Source organism: Pseudoliparis swirei, chromosome 22 (assembly GCF_029220125.1).
Source record: "Pseudoliparis swirei isolate HS2019 ecotype Mariana Trench chromosome 22, NWPU_hadal_v1, whole genome shotgun sequence".
NCBI classification, from domain to species: Eukaryota; Metazoa; Chordata; class Actinopteri; order Perciformes; family Liparidae; genus Pseudoliparis; species Pseudoliparis swirei.
In genome coordinates this window covers 22,859,987-22,874,628 of record NC_079409.1, presented here as the reverse complement: position 1 = coordinate 22,874,628, position 14,642 = coordinate 22,859,987, and the positions used below count along the sequence as shown (strand labels likewise).

The 14,642-nt window shown below is 52.8% G+C and overlaps 1 protein-coding gene across 2 annotated transcripts; it reads left to right on the top strand.

The window, feature by feature from the left end:
* The first annotated feature begins 545 nt into the window (after positions 1–545).
* Positions 546–14,552, top strand: ctnnb1 (catenin (cadherin-associated protein), beta 1). Of its 2 annotated transcripts, none has more exons than XM_056444974.1 (17): positions 546–720; positions 8,144–8,194; positions 8,825–9,049; positions 9,126–9,379; positions 9,447–9,685; positions 9,769–9,970; positions 10,036–10,180; positions 10,263–10,366; positions 11,226–11,360; positions 11,442–11,645; positions 11,857–12,015; positions 12,236–12,355; positions 12,463–12,613; positions 12,753–12,874; positions 13,472–13,532; positions 13,742–13,979; positions 14,057–14,552. In XM_056444974.1, the coding sequence occupies exons 2-16, from the start codon at positions 8,182–8,184 to the stop codon at positions 13,954–13,956; spliced, it is 2,349 nt and encodes a 782-aa protein (XP_056300949.1). In that variant the 5' UTR covers positions 546–720; positions 8,144–8,181; the 3' UTR covers positions 13,957–13,979; positions 14,057–14,552. The 2 variants fall into 2 exon arrangements, with proteins under 2 accessions (XP_056300949.1, XP_056300950.1); XM_056444975.1 differs by lacking the exon at positions 546–720 and adding an exon at positions 6,464–6,486.
* The last annotated feature ends 90 nt before the right edge of the window (positions 14,553–14,642 follow it).

Here is a 14,642-nt window from a genome sequence, read left to right as displayed (position 1 = left end):
AGATCGGGACAGTTGTGGTTGTGCCAAACAAATGAAATCAAGATAACACAACTAGGCCTGGCTATCTACCTCTCTGAAAGAATGTAGCTCACATGTTGTCTCCCGTAACTGACTTTACTTTTCCGTGTTTATGACTGTGTTGTGTGGAGTGTTTGTCTTTAATCTGTGGGGCAGAGCAGCTGATGCTGTCAAGAGTGATGCTCTCCCCGACCCACCTCTATAGGTGATGAAAAGGATGCACTTATTTCACAGAGCAAGAGGGAAAGGAATCGGATTTCCTATTTGTAGTCCGCCGGAACTTCATTCAATTGTGTATCCATCCTCGTGCCGTATACGAGGATTTCGTCTCGCTTCTTTCATTAAATCATTAAAAACTCAGCACTAACATATAAACTCATATCAGTGTGTCATTATACACATTAACGCGTGAGAGTGCCATCAATCAAAAGGCGAATCGTGTTTTAGTTTCTACTTTCTTGGTGCGCGCGGCAGGATACAAAACCGTTGGAGTGATGCGGTCTATAAAGACGCGCCGCCATTTTACATTTGCCAGTCTCTGCTGTTCCGGCCAAGTCAATATTGACTGACTGCGGAGGGACGAGGGCTCCCGCGACGCTCCGCTATCCTCCTCCGGTCCTCCTCCGGTCCTCCTCCGGTCCTCCTCCGAAAGGCTGTTCCTCTCCGGGACCCCGAGCAGACGGACTGTCCGTGTTGACAACGGTAGGCTCCACGCTCAGACCCCCGGCGGTCCCTCCGGTCTCCCTCCGGTCTCCCGCCGGTGGGGATGCTGCCGCTGCCGCAGCTCGCGAGCCGGCGGCTCCCCCGGCAGGTCCGCGGGCTCCGCTGCCCGGGGACACCGCGACTCCACGGACGATGCTCACGGACTCTACGGTAGCGGCCCGGGTCGGCGGTGTGTCCCCGACACCCGGTTCTGGTCGTAGATCATAACTATCGCTCGATGGATGGATTTAACGCGTCTTGGAGGCAGATGTTCCCGCTGGTTCGAGTCGTTATCCTCGGCTCGGTTAGCTCCTCCACTAGCCCGGCTGGTTCCGCTCCGCCCGCATCGCACCGTGTTTCCCTCCTCTTGTCTGCTGGATTTAACGTTAAATAAACCGGTAATGTGGAGCCGTGCTACCGGCGTGTTAAGTGTGTGTTTGCGTGTCGGTACACGGTTGAACTAGGTTGGCTAATTAACGTGCTAAGTTCCGAGCGGGTGAAGAAGTCTCGCCCGGGTTCACAAACATTTCACCCGAAGTTTAGTCTGAAGTTCGTAAAACTGAAAACCGTTAAAACGCGTCGGCGCGGTGCCGAACCGCCTCGCGCCGAAACGCGTGTAACGTGTTTTATTGTTGACGTCGTTTCGCGTCGGAAGGCCCGTGGTTTTGTTTTCTAGTCCTTTTTAAACAAAGACCGACAAAATTCCCAAAATTCCTCCCAGCCGCGGCGCTTCGGGAGGAAGACGAGGCGGAGCCAGAGGGTGAAACGTGAGTCGGCGGCGCCGGGCAGTCGGGCCCCGCGAGCGGCTGCGGGGAGAGGGGGAGCCGGGGAGCCGCTCCGCGCCGGTGGGGATCCGGCTCGTTACCTGTTCTCACCTGTCCGCGAGAGCCCTCCGGTGTGTTGATGCGTGAGAGGTTCAGGGTCCACTGGGGGAAAAAGCATTTTTCTCTATTCGCCCGGTAGTAAACAAACGATGCGATTCAGTGGGAAAAAAATCAGTTTGTGTGTTTTTTATGTTTAGTTTTTATGGGACATAATTTAATCACTTTTATAGATTTAACTGTGATGTTGACGTCTCATCATCAGTTGGCTCCAGGTTTATTTTTATTATTGTCACGGAGGCTGTGAAACTAAACTTTATTTTAAAAAAGAACACTAGAGCACTTTTTTTGTATTTTTTTATCACATTACAGTGTCCTGGAAATGTCCCATAAATACTGCATTGTTTTTTCGTAAAAAAAAAAGAGAAGAGTATATTTGTGTGTGTGACCTCATCACACAATAGACTAACACATCACCTCGTCAGCTATCCTTCCCAGCCTCACGTTCACACCATGTGTGTACCTGCCGTTCCTGTAATATACAGTAATAACACGACATGCTCTGGACCCCGTGTGTTCATGTGTACACACCGTGTAGGTCTGAGGCCTACTTTTAAATGTACAAACTTATTTGACTTTAGTGGTGTAATAGATTATTTTCCCCAATATGCATTAAATCACCGTTGTCGTCATTATAAAGCAAGTAAACATTCTTTTTTATTACCCCCATTTTTGTTCATTAAATAGATAATTGTAGAGCAGAATAAGAGAGTTGCCACCTTATGGGAATTGCCTGCGTGTTTCCTGGTCGCCCATCGGCACACGGCCAACATGCAGCCCCCCCCATCATGCTGCTGACCTGCACAGGCTGAAATATCAACATGTTATGGACTTATTTCATAGGTGTTGGTTGTTGTGGATGATATTGAGGTCACTATAACTATAACATGACATTTTAAACTCTTCCAAAAGCTTTTGGGCCGTAACACAAGCAGCAAACACAGATAGTTCACACATGACGCGGGGGAGGGGAAACATGTACAAGTTTACACAGCGGCCTTCTACACACTATTTTATTTAAGGGATATTTAGGTATCAACACACACACACACACACATTACGAACCGGACACTGACACACGGGAACTAATCGGAATTAGAGTAATTTTCTGGAGGTTTAAATAGCTGCAACTGACCTGGAGGTAAAAGATGTTAGACCATGTGAAGGTCACGGGAGGTTAAACATAAAGTTCAGTTGCTACCAGAGTCATTGGTCTATGTATAAAGCATGTGTAGTTCTATGTATTTTACTTTAATGTGTTGTACCATCTGGACCTTGAGTCTGAGATACAAGTTTGATTGATTGATTATTTAAATCACCGTTATTTACGGTGTGCGAGTGGAATAAATGACAGAAAAGCCCAACTCTAATTCAAAAGCTGACCTGCACACGGCAAACATGCAGCCCCCCCCCCATCATGCTGCTGACCTGCACACGGCCAACATGCAGCCCCCCCCCCATCATGCTGCTGACCTGCACACGGCCAACATGCAGCCCCCATCATGCTGCTGACCTGCACACGCCAACATGCAGCCCCCCCCCCATCATGCTGCTGACCTGCACACGGCCAACATGCAGCCCCCCCCCCATCATGCTGCTGACCTGCACACGGCCAACATGCAGCCCCCCCCCCATCATGCTGCTGACCTGACCACGGCAAACATGCAGCCCCACCCATCATGCTGCTGACCTGCACACGGCCAACATGCAGCCCCCATCATGCTGCTGACCTGCACACGGCCAACATGCAGCCCCCAGCATGCTGTTGATCTGCACACGGCCAACATGCAGCCCCCCCCCATCATGCTGCTGACCTGCACACGGCCAACATGCAGCCCCCCCCCATCATGCTGCTGACCTGCACACGGCCAACATGCAGCCCCCATCATGCTGCTGACCTGCACACGGCCAACATGCAGCCCCCATCATGCTGCTGACCTGCACACGGCCAACATGCAGCCCCCATCATGCTGCTGACCTGCACACGGCCAACATGCAGCCCCCATCATGCTGCTGACCTGCACACGGCCAACATGCAGCCCCCATCATGCTGCTGACCTGCACACGGCCAACATGCAGCCCCCCCCCCTCATGCTGCTGACCTGCACACGGCCAACATGCAGCCCCCCTCCATCATGCTGCTGACCTGCACACGGCCAACATGCAGCCCCCCTCCATCATCCTGCTGTCCTGCACACGGCCAACATGCAGCCCCCATCATGCTGCTGCTTTGGGTCGTCAACTAACAAACATGCAACTCGGCAGGTTTTGTTTTCCACTTGAGGAGAAATGGTGGATTTCTCTTTGATGTCTGTTTTCCCCCCAAAAAATCATTATTTTTCTTTAACCCAGGCACAGCGAGTTCCCTCTACCAAATTAATCCGATGGTATTTAAATGCAGCGGCGTGCTGGAGAGGCTGTAGAGCCGAGTGTCTGCAGGCCAAACGAGGGGAGTGACATTATTAGAGAGCGGTTCATAAGCATGATGTTTTTTGTGTGTTTTTTCCCCCAACGCTAATTTTAACTCGTTTTCTTTAGGCGAACCTCCGAACGGCCTTTTGTGCTGACGGCGTTCTGTCCATCCAGACACGAGGGGGTGTTGACGTGTGTGAAGCCGCCTCGGATTCCGGCTGTGAAATAATCCATTTGAATTTCAAACTTCTTGCTTGGTTTATTTAGTTTTCTTGCGTTTGTAAAATAGATTTTAGTTTTTATCTGATGTAAAATGCTCCGTTCTGAGCGGTCGCCTCCCGGCCTCCGATGCGTCTCTGTGATTGGTCGACCGTGTGCGTTGCGGCTGTCGCCAGAGGAACCTGTAGTAACTCGCTGACGTCTCACCTGGCTCGTGTGTTGGGGCTGAAGGTATCTTCAGTCGCCGGGCCTCCTGCCGGGTCCAGTTCCCCTCTGGGATCAGCCGGATGGATCAGTGGTTCCGGCCGTGTGGATCTCCAATATTTCAGGACATTTCATAGTTGAACTCCGCGCTCCATCATTTCATTCTCATGTTCTGTGTTTACCTGTCTGACTGGAGGCACTTGATTGGATGAGAACCCTTGAGCCTCCCGACGCAGGCGGCGCCGGCTCGCTTCCCGTCTGTTGTTCCCACACGGCTGAGCTCTCTGTTCCCATGCTCTCATGACTGTTCCAGGCCGTCTGCTGTGAGTGTCATTAGACCTGGGACTGAAGGCCTGTGATTACTCCTCATGAGCCTGTGTGTGTGTGTGTGAGGAGAAGATAACATGTTGATGCATGGACACGAGCGAGGCTGCACGATGCTGCTGACCTTTATACATCTAATTAATCCCAGATACGAAGCGGCCGTCTGCCTGGTACCTGCTGCGTCTCAACTGGACCCGGCACCGCTCTGCAGGCCGGGCCTCACATCTGGCTTCAGAGGAACCGCGCTTAAAGCCAAACCCGGCGGTTGTGACTTCAGGGCGAGGCTTTCTATTTGTGTCTCCCAATTGGAGAGCAGGCGCTGCCGGTCTGCCCACAACCCGACATCTGGCTCTGGAGGCCGCGCTGCTGATGAAGAGCCAGGAGAACAGTCTCCACGTGGCTCTTTGACTCTACGTTTGATTTATAAGCAGCTTTGTGGACACATGGCCTCCATTAGGCTGCAGAGCGGCAGGATGGTCAGTGGGTTAGTGGGTTAATGAGTCAGTGGGTTAGTGAGTCGGTGGGTTAGTGAGTCGGTGGGTTAGTGAGTCAGTGGGTTAGTGATTCGGTGGGTTAGTGAGTCAGTGGGTTAATTAGTCAGTGGGTTAATGAGTCGGTGGGTTAGTGAGTCGGTGGGTTAGTGAGTCGGTGGGTTAGTGAGTCAGTGGGTTAGTGAGTCAGTGGGTTAATTAGTCAGTGGGTTAATGAGTCAGTGAGTCGGTGGGTTAGTGAGTCGGTGGGTTAATGAGTCGGTGGGTTAGTGAGTCAGTGGGTTAGTGAGTCAGTGGGTTAATGAGTTAGTGAGTCGGTGGGTTAGTGAGTCGGTGGGTTAGTGGTTGGAAGCAGCCGTCCTGGAGCCCGGCTCCATCGTGTCTGGACACTCGGAGCAGCAGTGGATCATCGTGTGTTGGCATCTTGGCATAAAAGTTTTCCTCCTCAGCCTCCCACACCAAGTCTTTACCACCGCAGTCCAACTGCTGAGCTCAGTTTACTCGAGTGATCATTAGTGATCACTAATGATCACGGGTCTGCAGCGTCTCAGGATATTACAAATTCTTCCGCTGTTGTGTCTCAGTGAGTTGATCGTTGCAGCTCTCACAGCGACTCCAGAGCAGCTGTTCAGACAAACGGTTGCTCTAGAAACAATGCGCCTCCTTTAAATGAGCTGGTGTTTCTCAAACCGGAGGGGGCGTGTTCTCCCCCAGCGGGGGTCACGGGGTCACGGTTAACCAGCCGCGTGCCAGAAAGCTTTAGAGAATACGGCACGGAGCTCACTAAAGGAAGGAGTGAGTCTCTATTTAAATAGACGGCCTGACACGGTTTATCTCTGGAACAGGATCTCCCAGATTCAGGCGTGTGACTCGCCTCCCGTCGGCGTGGAGACGAGTCGGGTCACAGCGCGGTGCCGGCGTGGTTCTGGCAGAACCCGGCGTCCCCGCTCGGCACAAGTCGGTTTAAAAGTAATTGGCCGTTTCCTCGGCTCGGGTTATTTATTGCGTTACGATTTATTCTTTTACAACATCCGTCGGGATCGCACAGGAACTTTGAATCTCAAAGTGGATTGTTCACGGCCGAGCTTTAATATTCTGTCCAGGTGGCCACATCAAAGTCGTCGCTCCGCTTCACCGTGGCGACACCGCGGTGTAATCGTGGAGTCACCGTGGCAACACCGGTCGTACGCCGGCTGCCTCAGCCAACGAGGGCGGATCACTGACTGTGTTTTAATGTAATTATTTTCTGTTAGTTGTATAAGTTCATAGCCTGAAGTCTCAGGGTGACACACGTCTGTAGTGGTGATGCTGCTGAGCCTCTAGATGAGTGTGTGTATGAGTGTGAGTGTGTTCAGTGTGAGTGTGTGTGTGTATTCAGTGTGTGTGGTTTTCTCAATGGATGGTGCTAAACAAATACAGGACAGCAGCCTCATCATACACAGTTTCTGCATGTAGTGTGCCGTGGTGTTGATGATGTCATACCAACACCATCATGTGGTGGTGATGTCATACCAACACCATGTGGTGATGTCATACTAACACCATGTGGTGGTGATGATGTCATACTAACACCATGTGGTGATGTCATACCAACACCATGTGGTGGTGATGTCGTCATACTAACACCATGTGGTGATGTCATACCAACACCATGTGGTGGTGATGACATACTAACACCATGTGGTGGTGATGTCATACCAACACCATGTGGTGATGATGTCATACCAACACCATGTGGTGATGATGTCATACCAACACCATGTGGTGATGATGTCATACTAACACCATGTGGTGGTGATGTCATACCAACACCATGTGGTGATGATGTCATACTAACACCATGTGGTGGTGATGTCATACCAACACCATGTGGTGATGATGTCATACCAACACCATGTGGTGATGATGTCATACTAACACCATGTGGTGGTGATGTCATACCAACACCATGTGGTGATGATGTCATACCAACACCATGTGGTGGTGATGTCATACTAACACCATGTGGTGGTGATGTCATACTAACACCATGTGGTGATGATGTCATACCAACACCATGTGGTGATGATGTCATACCAACACCATGTGGTGGTGATGTCATACTAACACCATGTGGTGGTGATGTCATACTAACACCATGTGGTGGTGATGTCATACCAACACCATGTGGTGATGTCATACCAACACCATGTGGTGATGTCATACCAACACCATGTGGTGGTGATGTCATACCAACACCGTGTGGTGGTGATGTCATACTAACACCATGTGGTGGTGATGTCATACTAACACCATGTGTTGGTGATGTCATACTAACACCATGTGGTGGTGATGTCATACCAACACCATGTGGTGGTGATGTCATACTAACACCATGTGGTGGTGATGTCATACCAACACCGTGTGGTGGTGATGTCATACTAACACCATGTGGTGGTGATGTCATACTAACACCATGTGGTGGTGATGTCATACTAACACCATGTGGTGGTGATGTCATACTAACACCATGTGGTGATGATGTCATACTAACACCATGTGGTGGTGATGTCATACCAACTCGCTGCAGTGTGTTCCCTGGAGGAGCGTGTTGTTGTTGTTGTCGGCCGCTCTGTGAACTCGTGCTGCTCCACTTCTCCTTCACTTTGTTTATGTTTCCATCTCATCGTCTCGACCGTCTGCTGCTCCTCGTCTCCTGATCTGGTGGCTGACCGTCAGAAATAGAAATACGACTTCTTCCATTCCCCTGGTTTTCCTCTGAATGACCTCCCCCCCTCCCCCGTGCTCCCCCTCCTCCTCCCACTGTTGCCGGGCAGGGTAGAGGGGATGAGGATGATGATGAGGAGGAGGAGGATGATGGTGGAAGGCCTGACTGTTTTCTCCTGTTTTCAGATCAGGAAGCTGTGTCCGCCGCGGTTTGACAAAGGAACATGGCGTCCCAGGGTGAGTTTGTTTCCTGCCTCCTCTCTCCTGCCCCCTCTCTCCTCTCTCTCCTCTCTCCTGCCTCCTCCCTCTCTCCTGCCCCCTCTCTCCTACCTCCTGCCTCCTCCCTCCTCCCTCTTCTCTCCTGCCTCCTCCCTCCTCTCCTGGTGTTCTCATTGGAGGAAAGTGAAGTAGTTGTTGATTTACATTCCAAACGTCAGGCCTGAATAGACTTTACTAATGATCCACACATTATAAAATGAAACTATGAGCAAACGGCAAGAAAAGCAGGTTAGAAATAAAATGATCTCACTGGTTGAGTAAAAAGAATCTAAACTAGGTTAATAAGTTTGATCATTCCTTATAAACGGTGTTTAAACGGCTTTAAACTCGACACTGTTACCACATTGCATAACTAATCTCTTTATATACTTTCTTTTAAGCATTTTATTTTAAGTTTTTACAAGTCACACCAGACCACCAAAAACAACAACGAATAAATACAAATTACATGACGAATAAATACAAATTAAATGACAAATAAAAATTAAATGACAAATAAATATAATGTACACTCTTCATATACTCGTCCGTAACCTTTCTGTGAGTTGGTTTGATGTTCCAGAAGTGTGATGATGCTCCTGTTCTCAGCTGATCTGATGGAGCTGGACATGGCCATGGAGCCGGACCGCAAGGTGGCCGTCAGCCACTGGCAGCAGCAGTCCTACCTGGACTCGGGCATCCACTCCGGAGCCACCACCACGGCGCCCTCCCTCAGCGGGAAGGGCAACCCGGAGGAGGACGACGTGGACAACCAGGTCCTGTACGAGTGGGAGCAGGGCTTCAACCAGAGCTTCGCCCCGGAGCAGGTCCAAGGTGGGTCCCGGTCCCCGCGGAGGCCGATGCTCTGACCCCCAGGTCGACACGCTAACGGCCGCTCTGCCTCCGCCAGACATCGACGGCCAGTACGCCATGACCCGCGCCCAGCGGGTGCGCGCGGCGATGTTCCCCGAGACGCTAGAGGAGGGCATGCAGATCCCCTCCTCCCAGTACGACGCAGCCAACCCCACCAACGTGCAGCGGCTGGCGGAGCCCTCGCAAATGCTCAAACACGCCGTGGTGAACCTCATCAACTACCAGGACGACGCGGAGCTGGCGACCCGAGCGATACCCGAGCTCACCAAGCTGCTCAACGACGAGGACCAGGTAGAGTGGCCGGGCCGCGGCTCTGCGGCGCGTCCCGGCCCCGCCCCTAACGGTCCGTCCCCGGCAGGTCGTGGTGAACAAAGCGGCCGTGATGGTCCACCAGCTCTCAAAGAAAGAAGCCTCTCGCCACGCCATCATGCGCTCGCCCCAGATGGTGTCGGCCGTCGTGCGGACCATGCAGAACACCAACGACGTGGAGACGGCGCGCTGCGCCGCGGGGACGCTCCACAACCTGTCCCACCACAGGGAGGGGCTGCTGGCCATCTTCAAGTCCGGAGGGATCCCGGCGCTCGTCAAGATGCTGGGGTACGTGAGGGGAGCGGCTCGGGCTCCTCGGAGGCAGAGGTCCGTCGGCACGGTAACCTGACGAGCCTCCGTGTGCTCCTTAGGTCGCCGGTGGACTCGGTCCTGTTCTACGCCATCACCACGCTGCACAACCTCCTCCTGCACCAGGAAGGAGCCAAGATGGCCGTCCGCTTAGCCGGAGGTCTCCAGAAGATGGTGGCGCTGCTCAACAAGACCAACGTCAAGTTCTTGGCCATCACCACCGACTGTCTCCAGATCCTGGCCTACGGGAACCAGGAGAGCAAGGTGATGTGTGTAGTGTGTGTGTGTGTGGTGACCCGCTGACCCCTGACCTGTTGTGGCCCCTGCAGTTGATCATCCTGGCCAGCGGCGGCCCTCAGGCGCTGGTGAACATCATGAGGACGTACACCTACGAGAAGCTGCTGTGGACGACGAGCCGCGTCCTCAAGGTCCTGTCGGTCTGCTCCAGCAACAAGCCGGCCATCGTGGAAGCCGGTACGCGGCGACACCGTGGCGTCGGAGTCGGCTGACCTCCGGGAACACGGAGTGACCTTCGCTTGTTTTGCTTCCTGTGCAGGAGGCATGCAGGCGCTGGGGCTGCACCTCACGGACCCGAGCCAGAGGCTGGTCCAGAACTGCCTCTGGACCCTCAGGAACCTCTCAGACGCTGCCACCAAGCAGGTGAGGAGCACCTCGCTCACTCACTCACTCTCTCACTCACTCTCTCACTCTCTGTCTCTCTCTCACTCTCTCTCACTCTCTCTCTGTCTGTCTCTTTCTCTCTCCTCTCACTCTCTGTCTCTCTCTCACTCTCTCTCTGTCTCTGTCTCTCCTCTCCACTCACACTCTGTCTCTCTCTCTCCTCTCCACTCACTCACTCACTCTGTCTCTCTCTCCTCTCCTCTCTCACTCACTGTCTCTCTCCTCTCCTCTCCACTCACTCTCCACTCACTCTCCACTCACTCTCCACTCACTCTCTCACTCACTCTCTCACTCACTCTCTCTCACTCTCCTCTCTCTCTCTCACTCACTCACTCACTCACTCACTCTGTCTCTCTCTCTCTCTCTCCTCTCTCTCTCTCTCTCTCACCCGTTGTCTGGTCCCTCTGGTGGTAGCTGTGTATCTGTCCTCTCTCTCTCTCCTCTCCTCTCTCTCTCTCTCTCTCTCTCTCTCTCACTCCTCACTCCTCACCACCTGTCTCTCTCTCTCTCTCTCACTCTCTGTCTCTCTCTCTCTCACCCGTTGTCTGGTCCCTCTGGTGGTAGCTGTGTGTATCTGTCCTCTCTCTCTCTCTCTCTCTCTCTCCACTCACTCTCTCACTCACTCTCTCACTCACTCTCTCTCTCTCTCTCTCACTCACTCACTCACTCTCTGTCTCTCTCTCTCTCTCTCTCTCTCTCTCTCACCCGTTGTCTGGTCCCTCTGGTGGTAGCTGTGTATCTGTCCTCTCTCTCTCTCTCTCTCTCTCTCTCTCTCTCTCTCACCCGTTGTCTGGTCCCTCTGGTGGTAGCTGTGTGTATCTGTCCTCTCTCTCTGCAGGAGGGGATGGAGGGTCTCCTCGGGACGCTGGTCCAGCTGCTCGGCAGCGACGACATCAACGTGGTGACGTGCGCCGCCGGCATCCTGTCCAACCTCACCTGCAACAACTACAAGAACAAGATGATGGTGTGCCAGGTGAGGCCAGAGGCTCACGCCACCGGGCGACTCCGCTCGCCGCCCGGTGGCGTGAGCCTCTGGCCTCTGGTGTTCCCGTAGGTGGGCGGCATCGAGGCGCTGGTGCGCACCGTGCTCCGGGCCGGCGACCGGGAGGACATCACGGAACCGGCCATCTGCGCCCTGCGCCACCTCACGTCTCGCCACCAGGACGCGGAGATGGCGCAGAACGCCGTCCGGCTGCACTACGGCCTGCCGGTGGTCGTCAAGCTGCTGCACCCGCCGTCGCACTGGCCGCTCATCAAGGTGCGCCCCTCGGCGTCTTTAGAATCCCACCTGAAAACGCCGTTAGTCTAAAATGACGGCGTGTTGCCGTATGTCCTGAGATCCTAAATGACATCATCTTCCAGAAGGAAAGACTTCTCTCAATACGTGATCATTCCCTCGTGTTGTGGCTGCTGCGTACCAGTTGACCTTTGACCCCGTCTTAATGACCTTGCCACGCGTGTTCCTCCAGGCGACGGTCGGGCTGATCCGTAACCTGGCTCTGTGCCCGGCTAACCACGCCCCCCTGAGGGAGCAGGGCGCCATCCCCCGCCTGGTGCAGCTGCTGGTCCGAGCGCACCAAGACGCACAGAGACGCACCAGCATGGGAGGCACGCAGCAGCAGTTTGTGGTGAGACACACACACTAGCATGGTATCATCAATAGAAGTACGGAGATGCAGAAATCAGCGTCTCCCACGGTTCCCAAAACATTTGAACCCTCAGGAGTGTGTGTGTGTGTGTGTGTGTGTGTGTGTGTGTGTGTGTGTGTGTGTGTGTGTGTGTGTGTGTGTGTGTGTGTGTGTGTGTGTGTGTGTGTGTGTGTGTGTGTGTGTGTGTCCCCCCCCTCAGGAGGGCGTCCGCATGGAGGAGATCGTGGAGGGCTGCACGGGAGCGCTTCACATCCTGGCCAGAGATGTTCACAACAGAATAGTCATCCGGGGACTCAACACCATCCCACTCTTCGTCCAGGTAGGAACACGCCGGGGTGTTGCGTCATCACCGGGGTGTGGTCACCAGGGATCATAAAGGTCGTAAATGTGCTTGTGTACTGAGTGTGTCCTCGTGTTTGTGTGCAGCTGCTGTATTCTCCGATCGAGAACATCCAGCGTGTGGCGGCCGGCGTCCTGTGTGAGCTGGCTCAGGACAAAGAGGCGGCCGAGGCCATCGAGGCCGAGGGCGCCACGGCGCCGCTCACCGAGCTGCTGCACAGCCGCAACGAGGGAGTCGGTACGGCCAATCAGAACACGAGGCTGGGCAGATGTTCAGGAGCCTCTCGGTGGCCTCCTAGAGGACGCCTCCTCTAGGATGTGTCCTCTAGGTGGCGTCCTCTAGGATGCGTCCTCTAGTCGTGTCCTTCTCTCCTCAGCCACCTATGCTGCTGCGGTTCTGTTCCGCATGTCTGAGGACAAACCTCAAGACTACAAGAAGCGTCTCTCAGTGGAGCTCACCAGCTCTCTGTTCAGGACCGAACCCATGGCCTGGAACGAGGTACACACACACACACACCAACATGATACACACACACACACACTTCAACATGATACACACACACACACACTTCAACATGATACACACACACACACACACACCAACATGATACACACACACACACTTCAACATGATACACACACACACACACCAACATGATACACACACACACACACACACACACACACACTTCAACATGATACACACACACACACCAACATGATACACACACACACACACACTTCAACATGATACACACACACTTCAACATGATACACACACACACACCACACACTTCAACATGATACACACACACACACACATTACACATGATACACACACACACTTCAACATGATACACACACACACACTTCAACATGATACACACACACACTTCAACATGATACACACACACACACACTTCAACATCACACACACACACTTCAACATCACACACACACTTCAACATGACACGCACACACACACTTCAACATGACACACACACACACACACTTCAACATGATACACACACACACCAACATGATACACACACACACACACACTTCAACATGTAACATCTTGTGTCTTTCTGTGCAGACTGGAGACCTGGGTTTGGACATTGGAGCACAGGGAGAGCCTCTGGGCTACAGACAGGAAGGTGAGTCACCTGAGACACACACACACACACACCTGAGACACACCTGAGCAGTCAGGAGGCCTCTCACACCTCGGCGGCTCTAAGAACCTAAAGACTTCCTGCATCCAAACTAAATGCAGCTCGAGTTCAGCTGAAGTCCAGCTCACTCTGTGTGTGTGTGTGTGTGTGGACGCTTGGTTTGTTAACATGCTTCCAACCCCCCCCCCCAGACCCCAGCTACCGTTCCTTCCACTCGGGGGGCTACGGAGGCGACTCGATGGGCATGGAGCCCATGATGGACCATGACCTGGGCGGGGTCCACCACCCGGGCCAGGACTACCCCCCCGTAGACGGGCTGCCTGACCTGGGCCACGCCCAGGAGCTGATCGAGGGTCTCCCACCGGGCGACGCCAACCAATTGGCCTGGTTCGATACCGACCTGTAAAGACGACACCACCTTTCTACGAGGTGGGTCACTCCTCACGGCCAGCCCTGTGTGTGGTCTTAACCAACATCTGTCCCCCCCTCCCCCTCTTCCCTTGCAGCTGTATCATGTGATCCGGATGAACCTGCATCATGATTCGCCCATATGGAGGAGGCGGGGTTTCAGAAAGTGCCTGAAGACTCCTCAACAAGCAGTTCCCTGCCTATGGGAACTCCATTGGGACAAACTAGATTGAAGTTCGGTTCGGCTCAGCCGGACGGCGCCGACTTCAAATCCCGACATGACTCACGGATCTCAATAATTGATTTTTGAAAAAAAATGCTTTATGTACTTTTTCATTTTTACTTGATTTTGATGTTTTACTTTTATTTTCCCCTCAAGTCTAAAATACAAACTGGTTCCAGCTTGTTTTCATTCTCCTGAGTTATTCTCTTGTTTTCAGTCTCTGGTAGTCGAGTTTCCTTTTCTTCCGTGTTATTGCTTCATCAAAGTAAATCTGATCACATTTTAAATGGTGTCCAACACTAAAGTTCATCAGCTGAATCCAGATGAAGTGAAACGTTGTGTAGCTTTTGTATAAAAAACTAAAACATGAATTGGAAATCATGGTCCAAATATCAAGCTATTTTCTTGCTTTAAGGTGGACAATAACGTGTCTGCTGTTCCAAAGGGGGGGGGGGTCTCTT